We start from the raw sequence: 14,025 nt of genomic DNA, 5'->3' as shown, positions 1-14,025 counted from the left end.
TCCAGATGGCTCATTAACATTACAAAGCAACATATTGATAATTGTGGCCCCTTCTGCATGTCGCAGATTCACTATTTGTGGATGATAAGCCAGAACGACAAACTTAATACCCCAATAAATACATTTGCCACACAGAAATAATAGTTCAAAATATCCCAAAATATTTTTTTAAAATCTTTCTTCATATAAATGGCAGCAAAATTGCAAATATTATGCAACTCAAGAGACTGGATGCATTAGTCAGTTTGCTGCTCCAAATCCAGAGAGTACAGCATGAGACCCAGCCAGACCCTAAAACTGTGAGTAGCTCTTCCAAAATTTGCTACTCACATGTGTCATTGTTAATGTGATTGAAGAAACACTATTAAATACATGGAAAACAATCATATTACCAGTAACTGGATTTAATTAATATAATGTCTTCTAAAAGAAATTGGTTTCTGTATTGATTCCACCTTGTTCTACTTTTGGGGACACCAGTCCCTAATACCCCCTCAAAACCAAGTGTGGTTGTTAGCCCAAAAAAGCTATGCTAACCATTTCATCCATGCATACAAAGTGTCAGTTCTCATAATGCTCCTTTCAGCCGATACCAGGAGTGAAATTCAACAGGTTCTAACAGGTTCTGAAGAACCAGTAGCGGAAATGTTGAGTAGTTCGGAGAACCGGCAAGAACCGCCCCAGAGTGTGGTGGGAATGGAGATTTTGCAATATCTTTCTCTTGGAGTGGGGTGGGAATGGAGATTTTGCTGTATCCTTCCCCTGCCACGCTCACCAAGCTATGCCCACAGAACCGGTAGTAAAAAAAAATTGAATGTCACCACTGGCCCTAGGTGTCTATACTCACAGCTCAGTAACATTCTTGGGTATTCCTTTTGGAAGGCTTTTCAGGTGCTTATTGCTGCAGCGAACTACTGTGTCTAGGCAGGTGCACTCCTGCGGGCACTGAGGACGTGGGAAACAGATGGTCTCCTCCTGACCTGCCAAGGAACCAGCCAAGAAGAATGCAATATGACACTCCAGATATAAATATTGTCTCAAATCTTTGCAGGAAATTCTGGGTTTTCTATTACTACGTAGGTCTTCAAGAGTCAGAAATATCAGGAACAATTAGAACGCGGGATGTTAATCAACTGATGTGATTAATTCATTAGAAATAACAATGTAGGTTTTTATGGGAAGTGATGGAAAAATCCCTTTCGAAATGGTGCCTTTGATTTGATTTACAAGAAGGTTGCAAGGCAGAGAAGTACACTCAAAAAGTTACTGTGATTATTATTTTTTCTGGGTCATAGCCATCCCTACCTATTCTCCACACAAAGGCTATGTTGAAAGCAGCTACTGCATTGGGTCAAAGCCAATTTATTTATTTATTTATTCAATTTATAGGCCGCTCCCTCTCCACAAAGGGACTCGGGGCGGCGTACAATTCAATATACAAACAAATGACGAGGAGGAGGTATATACAAAACATTTTACAATACATAAATAAATAATCATGAGTTAAAACAACACAGTAAGATTAAAACAATTAAAATACCCTAAAAGTCAGAATTAATTTAAAATTTAAAATTGTCCAGGGGGATTAGAGAATGTAGTTATAATTCAAGCCAGGCCGGCTAGTTGGAACAGGTGGGTCTTGAGTTTCGTGCGGAAGGAGCGGAGATCGGTAGTTTGGCAATGACTTACACGTGCTTGCCAAATTCACATGATTTATTCCTTTAGTGAATCAGTGTTGTCGTAAAATATTTTTTGCATCAAGATATTTCACTTACTTAATCTGGATGGTTGAACACCATAGCTAAATTGCATTGCGTTTAATCAACTTTGCAAGCTTAAAAAAGAATGCTTAAAATCAATAGACATAACTCTAGGAACCATTACATAATTAGAAATCCATGCATGTTTAGCAAAAATAACATTTCAGCAAATTTGTGGCTTGAAGATACTACATTGGTTTTCTGTACTTTGGTGCTACCCTTCAATACTTAGTTTCTATATATTTAAATGGCACAGAGTTGCGTAGATCATATTAGACTAGTTGGTTATGCCCATGTATTTGTAACTGAGAAGGCCAAAGTCAACACTGAAATATGGTAATTTCCATCCAAAGAGTAGGAAGAGCGCAGAAAACTGTACAATTATCCCACAAATTGCAGCTCCCAGAATTTCTCTACAAAGTGCCCAAAAGAATTTGAACTGAGTCATTGCGTGTAACTCCACTCTACTCCTCATTTTCACATGTAGTTTTTTTGTGGTTTTCATCATAGCCTTTATGTTCTCCCCATTTCAATCAATGCAAAGTGTGAATTGTTTTTCCACCTTTGAAATGATTTGCCCAAGTTAGACCACTAGAGGTCTGGCACATTAAAAGTGAAGGAAAAACCAATTCAGTTACCATTTCAATGCAAAATTCAAGTTTTCCTAACCTACATGCAGACAAAAATGGAGTTGTCATTATTTGATGTTTATGATATCCCTGATACTCTGATGTAATTTTCTAAAGAAAACATTCATACAAAAATAGTTTGCTGACTGGAACAGGTTAAAAATCTGGGGAGTAAAGGCAGGAAAAGGCACACAAAAATGTGTATATTGGTAAAAGCTCCATAATATATGCATATTAAAGAAAATACTTGCAAAAATGAATAGACTGAGCAATGTGTGTGTGTGTGTATGTGTGTGTGTGTGTGTGTGTGTGTGTTATTTAACATTGTGCATCAAAATGTGCAAACTGATATATACATGGAACTGAACCAGGGGTGGGTTCCTGCCAGTTCTAACCTCTTCTATAGAAGAGGTTCCACAAATCTACAGTGCCGTTTAGAACCAGCTCACTCCCCCCGCCCGTCCGCACATCACCAAGATGAAGAGCAAGCGGAGGAATTCTGGGAGTTGAAGTCCACAAGTCTTAAAGCTGTCAAGTTTGAACACCCCTGGGTTTTTTTTCCTAAAGGGCTAGGGGTGCAAGGGTCTTATAACTTGACAGCTTTAAGACTTGCGTGCTTCAAATGCCAGAGTTTCTGAGCCAACATTTTGGTTGCTAAGCAAGAGCGTTGTTAAGTGAGTTTCACTACATTTTATAAGTTGGCCATGCCCACCCAGTCACATGGCTGGCAAGTCACTCCCACCCGGTCACATGGCCAGCAAGCTACTCCCACAAAGCAGGCCACACCTACAGAAGAGGTTCTAAAAATATTTGAAACCCACCACTGAACTGAACTATGATTCACAACTAAAAATCTAAGCAAAATATGTTGAAATATAGAATAAGACTGTACATTATTTTGCAGTGTCTGTTTATATGAGTTCTCTATGCTATTTTAGATTTACAACAAAACAATGTTGAATTGTTTTCAATTCATTTCAATTCATTCAGAGAAATCATATAAATGTCAATTAGAGCTTTGCATCATGTTTAAGCATGATTATTTATTAATCTGGATTACACTGCTCTTTTAAAAGACACAAAATGATTTGACACACACATATAAGAAACCTCACTGTGTAAAGCTTCCATATTTGCTCTGTTATCTTTGCTATTGCCCAAAATCTGAGAGCCCATAAGTTACCTTCCTCACACCTGAAGTCGGGGAAGGCAACATCCTGCAGTGGGATTTGGCGCAGAAAATCTGGATTGTGGCAGCGTGGATTCCCAGTCACAATCTTCCTCTTACGAAGCCAATCACCCAGCCAGGCCAGATGGCAATTGCAATTGAAAGGGTTAGCCAGTAGGTTCCTGGATTCAAAGGTTATGTAAAGAAGATAAATAATACCACTGTCGATGGAAATTTTAACGTCCCGCAGTTGGAATGAAGATTCCTGACCTCTTTTAAACCCAATCACCTTTCTTATATCTGGTAAACACCTAATTATATTTTGATAATATAAACCTACTTTACATGTTGTTGAGTTGAATTATTAGCCACCTAGTCTAGCATTGTTTATGTCGTCATTTCCCAAACGTGGATCTTAAGACAATGTTACACCATCATTTTATAATTACAGTCTGTAGGAATTACCAACAGCTCTCCAAGAGGATTGGAGAGCTGCTGGTAATTAAGATTGGTTTTCATTGATTGCCATGAATTCTTCAAGGTTTCAAGAACAGACTAACTGCAGACCATTCAAATGGGCTACCAACTATCTGGCTTTAAAAAAAAAATCCCTAAAAGGCTTCTAACATAGTTCTCCTCCTACATTGAGAACACAAGTAGCTATACTGATGTTCTGCCTGTGAACTTCCTGTTAGCTTCTGGTTGGCCATTGTGAGAACAGAATGCTGGTCAACATAGAGCTTTGGTCCAATTCAGCAGAACTGTTCTGTTCTCTCGTGTCTTCCCCAACCCTACTCAGAGGAGCATCTTTCATTTGCAGAGATCATGAAATGAATCAAGGAGTTCTGAGTTAAGAAACCTTGCACAAGTCTTTCCTCTGAAATATAAACTCATTAAATTGCCTTAGGAAAATTGTTACCCTTGTCCCTCAATGCTCCCCCTGTAATTGTAAACAGCAAGAGCAAGCTTAAAAGATAAGATGAAACTCTTGTTTTGACCCAAGCAAAGGATATAAATATTCATTTGTTACCATGTGTGTATTTTAATAGCTTTACTCCCCCATAAAGAGACTTACAAAAGTGTGGGATAAAATCAAATATTACAAAAGCTTTAATAGCTTTACTCCCCCATAAAGAGACTTACAAAAGTGTGGGATAAAATCAAATATTAGCAATATGCAAAATAGTTTCTTAGCAACATCCCATGTTTTGAAACAGTGACAAATGCCTATTTCAGCAATTGCAGCATTTCAACCATGGACTCCAGCTGGAAGTGAAGAGGGCCATTCCCACGAATGAAAATTTCCTCTTATCTAGCCTTGACTCCAGAGATGTGGCTCTTTGAAAACAGTTAACTGATAACTATATTAAGTTTTAAATGGGAACACCCCAGAAGCTGGATCAGTTCATGATAGAAGCACATTTCTGAGACTAGAGAATAATTTGGAAAGGAAAAATAAAATAAAAATCCAGGGAAAAGGACCTACAGTATTTTTCGGAGTATAAGACACACTTTTTTCCCTCAAAAAAAATTCTGAAAATCTGGGTGCGTCTTATATACACTGAATACAGCATTTTATGTCTCCCGAAACCCCCAACCACTTCACCAAAATGGCTGTGCAGAGCCTTTAGGAGACTTATAGAGTGTTCCTGGGGGGTGGGGAGGGCAGAAATGAGCGAAAAACAGGTCATTTTGTGCTCGTTTTTGCCCCCCCCCCCAGCTCCCTGGAGCACTCTATAAGCCTCCTAAAGGCTATTCATGCCCTTTTTTTGACAAGAAATGGGCCCATTTTTGCAAAAACATGGGCGATATTTTGCTCATTTTGGGGGGGCCCACCCCCCAGGAGCATTCTACAAGTCTCCTAAAGGCTATTCATGCCCTTTTTTGAAAAAAAATGGGCCCATTTTCATGAAAAACGGGCCATTTCTGGGAGGTCTGCAGAGTGCAAAAACTTTTTTCTTTAATTTACTTCTTCAAAATCTTGGTGCGTCTTATACTCCGGTGAGTCTTATACTCCGAAGGATACGGTATGTATTATATTAAACTAAACTTTCCCTTCCTCACAACTCACAGAGTAGAGAGTGACTGCAATGTATCAAAAGCCCCCGGTGAAATAATGCTGATCTGATTGTCATACAAGGAGAGAAGGCGCACATTGCGCAGCCCAGTGAAGCTGTCATTGTGAATACAGTTGATGCGATTGTTCCTCAGCATCCTGGGGAGAAAAGAGAAGATGGGAAGAAGCCATTTTGCAGTAACAATTATTTAGTTGTCAGCAAGAAGCATCAATATTCTGCAAAACGGTGCTCCTCCCCACTACTATTCACAGTTAGGGTTGACTTACAGTGTCCGCAGCCCATCCAAGCCCCGGAACATGGAGCTGCGCACTGACTCTAGCTGGTTAGCAGTCAAATGTAACTCGCTCACTGAAGATGCCCCCTCAAAGGCCCCATCCTCGATCTCTGAGATTTTGTTGTTGCTCAAATTTCTAGGAAAGCAGAGAGCAGGAAGTCAATATAGGAAGGGCTGCATCTTAGTTCACAGTTTGCCAGGCTCTGCCACTTCAACACTAACAAAAGAAGACTAGATCCGATAGATCCAAAGCTGGAAGTATGTTTCATTTAGCAGCTTTCAATTCTAGATTACTTCTGCACCCACTTGAACATCTGTCATAATTTTAGGCCTAATTTTGTAGCCTCAAGCAGATTGCTGAGGAGATTGATCAGAGTCTAGGCATCTTTGCATCTGTTTCCTGAAGAATAACAATAGTTAAAATAGCTGTGTATTACTTCCACTATCAGACGGAATATGGCTCCTAAAATTGGTAGGCAATGTGAGCAGGAGGATGCTATTATACAATGCCCTTCTTGTGGACTTCAAGGAGACAGGAGATGGGTCCAGCATAATTCTTTATATCCATTTATACTAATGCCTGTAGGAACTTTGACAGTTCTTTCTCTGCCACATCTTTTAAAAATATTGCTATGCTGTAAAGTCCACTTCAAAATCCTATATAAGGAGGAATGTGTTCCTAGAAGCTCTCATCCATATAACTCACATTTTCTTTAAGTGTGGAAGTTTCTTGAAGATGCCTGTCGCCTCCACCACCGTGATCTCATTGTTATTCAGGCGTCTGCACAGGGAAGAAAGTAAAATAAACCTGCAAGCCTGAGAGCAAAGGCTTACGCTGCATGAACAATATAATACCCATGATTTCTTATACAAAAATCATCCAGAATAAGGAAAAAATGAAGGGAGTGGCGCAGTGGAAAGCGTGGGGATTTCCTGAGAAGTACATGAGCATCGATACAGAGTTCTCCAAAGAGGCTGCCCATGGAATAGATATTGCATCTCACTTTATCTTATTAAGGAATGGTGGTAGAACACATCCTTTGCAATTCATTGTGTGAAGACGCCATAGGGAAGACTAAGAAGGAAAGAACATTTTGTCTGGATTGTGAAAAGACATGAATGGATGCTCAATAATGGGCAGGGCAAGTTCAGATCTTACAATTCAGCAGTAGCCTGTGGGAGGCGCTCTGGGATCTTTGTCAGCCTCAGATTGGAACACTCCACCACATTGGCTTCACAACGACACTTGGCTGGGCAAACCACATCACTATGGCATTCGCTGTTCAAATGATAATCCTCCGTACCTGCCAGAAAAACAAAGTGTGAGGTTAATGATAGCTGTACTGCTAGGGAACCTTCTTCTAGAAGACAAGAAGACGCCCCTTACTACTCTCTACACTTGGGTATAATCATTGTCACTTCTCTGCACAGAAGAGCAGGGATCATCTACAAAAGCAAAAAAACAAAAAGCCCTTTCTTTACTCCTGTGCCCTCTATAAAAAGAGCCTGATAGATCAGCCTGCAAGAGTATCAAGCTAAATTTTCCATTGATTAGCCTTCCAAGTCTACTCTTGCATTTGATATTCAGGAATAAAGGCACTTCCCACATAAGTGTTTTATGTCACTTCATCAGATTGGAATCTGGATTGATCTCATGAGGCTTAAAAGTTAACTCTAGTTATAATTCTGATCTCAAAATCAATTTTCCCCTATGGATTTCCAGTTCACCTTCTAACTAACTCAGGCTACCCTTTGCTCTCTCCATCTGCCTCAGAAGTGGGGGTTCTGTTTTTGAGGCTACTATAGCAACATACAACCAGGGCCACTGTTATTGGGGGGGGGGGAAGTACCTGGTTGCCCAATTACAGGTAGTCCTCAACTTACAATCACAACTGAGGCCAAAACCTATGTTGCTAGGTGAGACATTTGTTTAGTGACTTTTGCTCCATTTTAGGACCTTTCTTGCCACACTTGTTAACTGAATCACTGCAGTTGTTAAGTTAGCAACACTGTTGTTAAGGGAATCTGGCTTTCCCGTTGACTTTACTTGTCAGGTCATCACAAAAGCTGATCACATGACCCTGGGACCCTTCAATGGTCATAAATATGAGTCCGTTGCCAAACATCTGAATTTTGATCATGGGACCTGCGGCAATAGTTGTAGCTGAAAAAAAATGGTTATAAGCCACTTTTTTCAGTACTGTTGTAACTTCAAATGGTCATTAAACAAACTGTTGTAGGTCAAGGACGACCTGTATTGTCCCACATGTGATCCATTCTAAACCAAGGAAAGACTACATTTTAAGGATTGTTTTAAACATGGTTGGGGAATGTTGTCCCAGGGGGCACCTGAACTGTGAAGGCACATTTTCTGGATCCCATCAGATGATACTGCTTAATGGATGGATCCTGGAGCAAATCAACTTTGGACAGCCACACATGACAGGCAAAAACTACAGAAGACTGATGCTCCCTTAGATAACAAGACTTATGTCAGGAAAGGTTTTATAGGCAGCAACCAGTAGTTTGAGCTACACCTGGAAGTTTTAACATGCCATATTTTTCGGAATATAAGATGCACCAGAGTATAAGACGCATCAAGATTTTGAAGAGGTAAATTTAAAAAAAAATTTTTTTTTGCACTTTGCAGACCTCCCTAACCCTCTGCACGCCTCATTTTTTGTGAAAAATGGGGCATGCAGAGAGTTTGAGAGACCTGCAAAGTACTCCTGGGGGCTGGGGGGGGGCAAAAACAAGCAAAAAGCCAGCCCATTTTTTGCCCCAAAAAGGGCATGCATAGCCATTAGGCGGCTTGTACAGAGCTCCTGGAGGCTGGGGCGGCGGCAAAAACGAGTAATAAATGGCCTATTTCTCGCTTGTTTTTGCCCTCCCCAGCCCCCAGGAGCACTTTGCAGGCATCCCAAACCCTCTGTACCTTCATTTTGGTGAAGGGGGCGGGGTTTCAGGAGGCAAAAAATGCTGTATTCGGTGTATTAGATGCACCCAGATTTTCACCCTCTTTTTTGGGGGGGAAAGGTGCGTCTTATAATCCAAAAAATATGGTAAGTTATTTAATCATAAGCCATTCAATGGCATTTGGAAGTTTTAACATAAACCATTTGTGTTAAAGGGAAATACTGAAATTTCTGCCCAGCAAGCAAAGTTATATGCATTCAATCACCATATCCCATTATAATATTTTTCCTTTACCTGGAATGAAGTATTGTTCCTTGGCTGTAAAGAAAGATGGGCAAAGAGTATTAATGTAAATGCAGCAAACACAACTCTTTCAGGCACATTAGAGCAAGCCTGTACATATGTTCTGGCACAATTTTTTTTTCCAAATTAAGAGGTTAGAAAACTTAGTTGACCAATTTATAGCAAACAGATCTATCTCTGTGTTCTAGACATTAAATAAGAGATGAATTGCAGACCAGTTGATCATTTCAACCAAGCCATTCCTGTCGCTCACTTTCAGAATGTAAGATGGCTTATGGTTTATATGTATCCTGATTCCTTAGACTTCTGGGCACAAGAAAATTAAAAATGGGAGGGTACTAAAATGCAAAGGAGGCATTATGTGAAGAAAGAAAGAAAGAAAGAAAGAAAGAAAGAAAGAAAGAAAGAAAGAAAGAAAGAAAGAATGGAAGGAAGGAAGGGAAGGATGGGAGAACATTTCTACATGTTCTTTATAGTCTATTCTGTGTTGAGACAAAATCTCTTAAAAGGTGTGCTAGCACATCAATCCTCTCCTGGACCCAAATTCCAAAGCAACCCTATAGCAGGAAAGCAACTCATACGGGAACAGCGGAATTTCTTGCTCTTGATCTGTCCAATGCGCTTGTTGGCCAAACGCCGGGGACTGGCACAACGAGCACCACTTGTCTCAATAGGATTGGCACGCAAGAAGTCTGCCAGCCACTTCAGGTTGCAGTCGCAAATAAAGGGGTTCTGGGCCAGATGGCTGCAGTGGGAAAGAAAAAGGAACAGAGCATAACCATTAAAGAATCTGTGGGCATCTCAGATGGTTGATCTGAGAGCCATGTGTGGCTGCTAAGATGATGCTTCTAGCCAGTGCAAAGCTGAATGCTTTTTCAGTAGTCCCTTTCTATGGCAGATCTCAAAGATCGTGGAGGCATGCCAATGGCTCTGGAACACATCCTCTAGGAATTTATTTTATTTTACTTATTCATAATTTATCTATTCATTAGGTTTAAAACCTGCCTTTCATACAGGAGCTCAAGGCAGTATATGGAGCATGTTGTCCTCCATTTCTTTTTCCTCGTACCAACCCCCTGGGATGGGTTTTGCTGAGAGATGATGCAAAGTTGCCTAATGAGCTTCTGAGATTGAAGATGGGCATGAATCTGAGTCTGCCCAATTATAGCCCAACACATTAATCAAAACACTAGATTGTGCTCAATGAGTGTTGAGTCAGTATCTTCCAATGAGAGCAGGACTTCTTTTTAGATGACATTTCTGTTGTAATCTCCTGGTTCTTTCCCCCCAGACTCTGGCCTGCCTTCCCCTTGGCACTCCAGAATTCAAATCTTCTACCATCCTCCTACCACCCCATATCATGTACGGAAGCTCAGACTCACAGTGTCTGGATGGCACGCAGGGTGGCAAAAGTGCCTTTGGCCAGGGTCTGGATCTTGTTGTCATAAAGAGAGAGCAGTGAGAGGTTCTGCAGGTCAGCAAAGGCATCTGCTCGAATGCAGTTAATCTTGTTGGCATTCAGTAGCCTGGAGTGATGGAGCAATCATACTATAGTAATGTGTGCAGATGCTGTGATAACAGTACTGGATACTAGACAAAATTATTTGCTCATTATGCAAAGGACCTACCTTGGTAGGGTGGGACCTACCCACCCCACCAAGTTACTAGCAAAGCTCAGGCGAAGAAATAAATTAAGCCTGCATTTTAATCTGAAGTCATCTAATGCATACTTCCAAGTCAATATGAAAATTAAGCAAAGTTATTCTTTAGTATTTACATCTTTCAAGCATCCAATAAGTTTTGCAAATAAGTAAATAAATAAATGAATGAATATTTGCATCTTTCAAATGGTATGATTAGCTATATTCACATAAAAATGCACTTCTCAGTAGGAATAATGTACCATATTTAATTGAGTCATGGAAACTGCTTGCAAAACTGTAGATTAGAAGAAAGAGTAATATATATAAAACAATGAAATGCACAGGATAATCTGTATGACTTGTCGTGTAGTTACTTTTAATGGTGAACTGATGCAAAAATGAGATGCCATTCAATGTAAGGTTTGAAGAAAATGATAAAAAGTATACCGCTATTTATCCATCCCTAATTCAAGCCAGGTGAAGGGATAGAGAGAACACAGAGAAGATTTATAGGGCTAAAAACAATCAATGTTTCCATCTGGAATAATGCAGATGGAAGGGGACTAAAGGTAGGCTAGGAAGAGATGCAGAAGCTGATGCTGGAAATGAAATTATAGCAACTAGGTGTGAAAATGTGAAAAAACTATAAGTGAGTAAGGCAGGCAGTGAGGAAAATAGAGTACAGGTTTTTAAGCAACTGGGGAGGCTGTTGGTTTCTGAAAATAAATAATAACTATGTCGCTGGAAATGAAGTTCTAGATAACAGTAACAGAGATATCTATACAATACAATACAATACAATACAATAGCAGAATTGGAAGGGACCTTGGAGGTCTTCTAGTCCAACCCCCAACCATCTAAAGGTCTCCTACTATGCTGAGTCCCTTCGAGGAGAGGGAGCGGCTTATAAGTCGAATAAATAAATAAATAAATAAATAAATAGATAGATAGCAATTTAGCTATCTTTCTTATTGGTGCTTACAGTAGTTGTAGTGCATAGAGGCCCCCAAATACTCCTTTGGGCAACTCTGTGATCTTGTTTCCATACAAGACTCTGGAAAAGAAATAAAATCAGTCCTTGGATTAGTGATGTCCTATATAATGTATTGAGAGAAGAGGCAATTATCATGAATTATTCAATCTTAGACTCACTTTTTAATACACAGTTTCCTTATGTCACACACAACAGCAATGTTTTAGCATTTAAAAAGATTAAAATCTGGGTTCCCATAAGTACTGTGTCCAATACAGTGACGTGCGGTGAGGTTTATGGCTGGTGAGGCTGGTGACGTCATCAGGAAGGCGGGGAATGGGACCACGTGTGCTGGAGGCTCAGGCTGCCTCAGCCTCCAGCACACGTGATCCCATTCCCCGCCTTCCTGAGCGTGCTCCGCCGGCTCGCGCTCCGCAGTCCTCGAAAGCGACTGGGGAACAACGAGAACCTTCCTGCCTCTGCTGGACTTTGCGCGCTCCTCGCGACTGCATATTGCAGTCGCGAGGAGCGCGCTAAATCCAGCAGAGGCAGGAAGGTTCTCGTCGTTACCCAGTCGCTTTCGTGCCTTCATCATCTGGGATTATATTATATTATATTATATTATATTTATTATATTATATTATATTATATTATATTATATTTATTATATTATATTATATTATATTATATTATATTATATTATATTATATTATATTATATTATATTATATTATATTATATTATATTATATTATATTATATTATATTATATTATATTATATTATATTATATTATATTATATTATATTATTATTATATTATATTATATTATATTATTATATTATTATATTATTATATTATTATATTATTATATTATTATATTATTATATTATTATATTATTATATTATTATATTATTATATTATTATATTATATTATATTATATTATATTATATTATATTATATACTCTGCCTCCCCTGCCTCCCCTGACCGCACGTCCCTGGTCCAATACACCCAAAATATGCAGCTGCTTAAGTCAGACGAATAGCTAAAACTCTATAAAGCAGCAGTTTTCAAACATTCCACTGCAAAAACCCTGAAGGGAAGAATTGCAATACTGTAATGTTAATCAGCATAATGGCATGAAAACCTGATTCACAGATATTTTCTCTCTGAAACTAACTAACTAACTTTGAAAATGAATTATGAGGTGACTATTCTACGCATTGTACTTAGGAGATGAACCAAATTAATTTCTAAGGACAGAGATTTGGCAGTATATAGAAACTGAAATACTGTAGTTATAGAAAATATTTGTCAAAGAAACAGGGAACAGACACTAGCATCTTCAGGGAGTTCCAGCTAGGCATTTGCAGGATATTGTAAATATTACTCTGGCTGGCATCAGCTAAGTTGTGCAAGTGGAGTCGTGAAAGAAGAACATTATTTCTCAGCATGCAAGCAGGATTTTGCATCCATAACTATAGTAATATATTTCATATGTTTCCCCCCTGACTACTCACAGAGAGTTGAGTGAACGAAGACCTTGGAAGGCATCAGGTGCAATTTCTGAAATCTGATTGTTGCTGAGGTCTCTAGAACATATAGGACAAAATTAACATTCCCAAACACTCAAAACTCTTGCCAGTTTTCTTCCCTGTAAACGCTTCCCCCAAAGAGTCTATTTGCCATTTCAAGCTTCAAAATCTTGAATTATAGGTAATCAAAAATAGCTATTTTCTGTGACAATGATGGACAGCAAAGGGATCACTTGACAACCTTGGAAAGCTAAAGAAATATATAACCCTTGGCCTATTCGTTTCTTCCACTCTTTACCCACATATCAGAATATTTTCTTGCACCACCCTCTTGAGATTCAGAGTTGGATTCATTCTTTCTGTTTAAGGATAGCTAGCCACACCTGTGGATTTCAAATGCCTTGTCTCTGATCTAGGTCTCATCAACCTAATTTTCCGCTCTGTTTATCCTTTCCTCACTGGATTATAGATAGACATCAATAATAAAGAACAAAGAAGCCTAGACTAAACCAAAGGTGATAGAAGCTGAATGATTGGATGGAAATGATCTGTAGCAAGACACTCACATCCTACGCAGTTTCTTGTATGATGAGAAGGCTCCAGGGGGGATGGACTTGATGCCATTGAGTTCCAGACGTCTGTGTTATAAACCAAACATTAGAAAGAAAACAACTGGGGTACACCAATAAAAATAGATGAAATGCTATATTATTCAGTAGAGGCATTTTAGAGATCAAACAGAATCA

General features: G+C 39.3%; 1 protein-coding gene across 2 annotated transcripts in view; it reads right to left on the bottom strand.

The window, feature by feature from the left end:
• The window catches only part of SLIT1 (slit guidance ligand 1), a 151,206-nt gene that overhangs the window by 26,199 nt on the left and 110,982 nt on the right, over window positions 1-14,025 (bottom strand). For both annotated transcript variants that reach the window (XM_081953702.1, XM_081953703.1), the window contains exons 10-21: window positions 13,846-13,917; window positions 13,265-13,336; window positions 11,754-11,825; window positions 10,511-10,654; window positions 9,710-9,873; window positions 9,120-9,143; window positions 7,069-7,213; window positions 6,616-6,690; window positions 5,902-6,045; window positions 5,629-5,772; window positions 3,573-3,739; window positions 848-980 (exon numbers count right to left, since the gene is read on the bottom strand). In XM_081953702.1, the coding sequence (XP_081809828.1) occupies window positions 848-980; window positions 3,573-3,739; window positions 5,629-5,772; window positions 5,902-6,045; window positions 6,616-6,690; window positions 7,069-7,213; window positions 9,120-9,143; window positions 9,710-9,873; window positions 10,511-10,654; window positions 11,754-11,825; window positions 13,265-13,336; window positions 13,846-13,917 (1,356 nt within the window). The remainder of the gene's footprint in view (window positions 1-847; window positions 981-3,572; window positions 3,740-5,628; window positions 5,773-5,901; window positions 6,046-6,615; window positions 6,691-7,068; window positions 7,214-9,119; window positions 9,144-9,709; window positions 9,874-10,510; window positions 10,655-11,753; window positions 11,826-13,264; window positions 13,337-13,845; window positions 13,918-14,025) is intronic.

This window comes from Natrix helvetica (assembly GCF_964273705.1).
Source record: "Natrix helvetica genome assembly, chromosome: 5".
Classification (NCBI taxonomy): domain Eukaryota; kingdom Metazoa; phylum Chordata; class Lepidosauria; order Squamata; family Natricidae; genus Natrix; species Natrix helvetica.
This window is presented reverse-complemented; position numbering and strand designations above follow the sequence as displayed.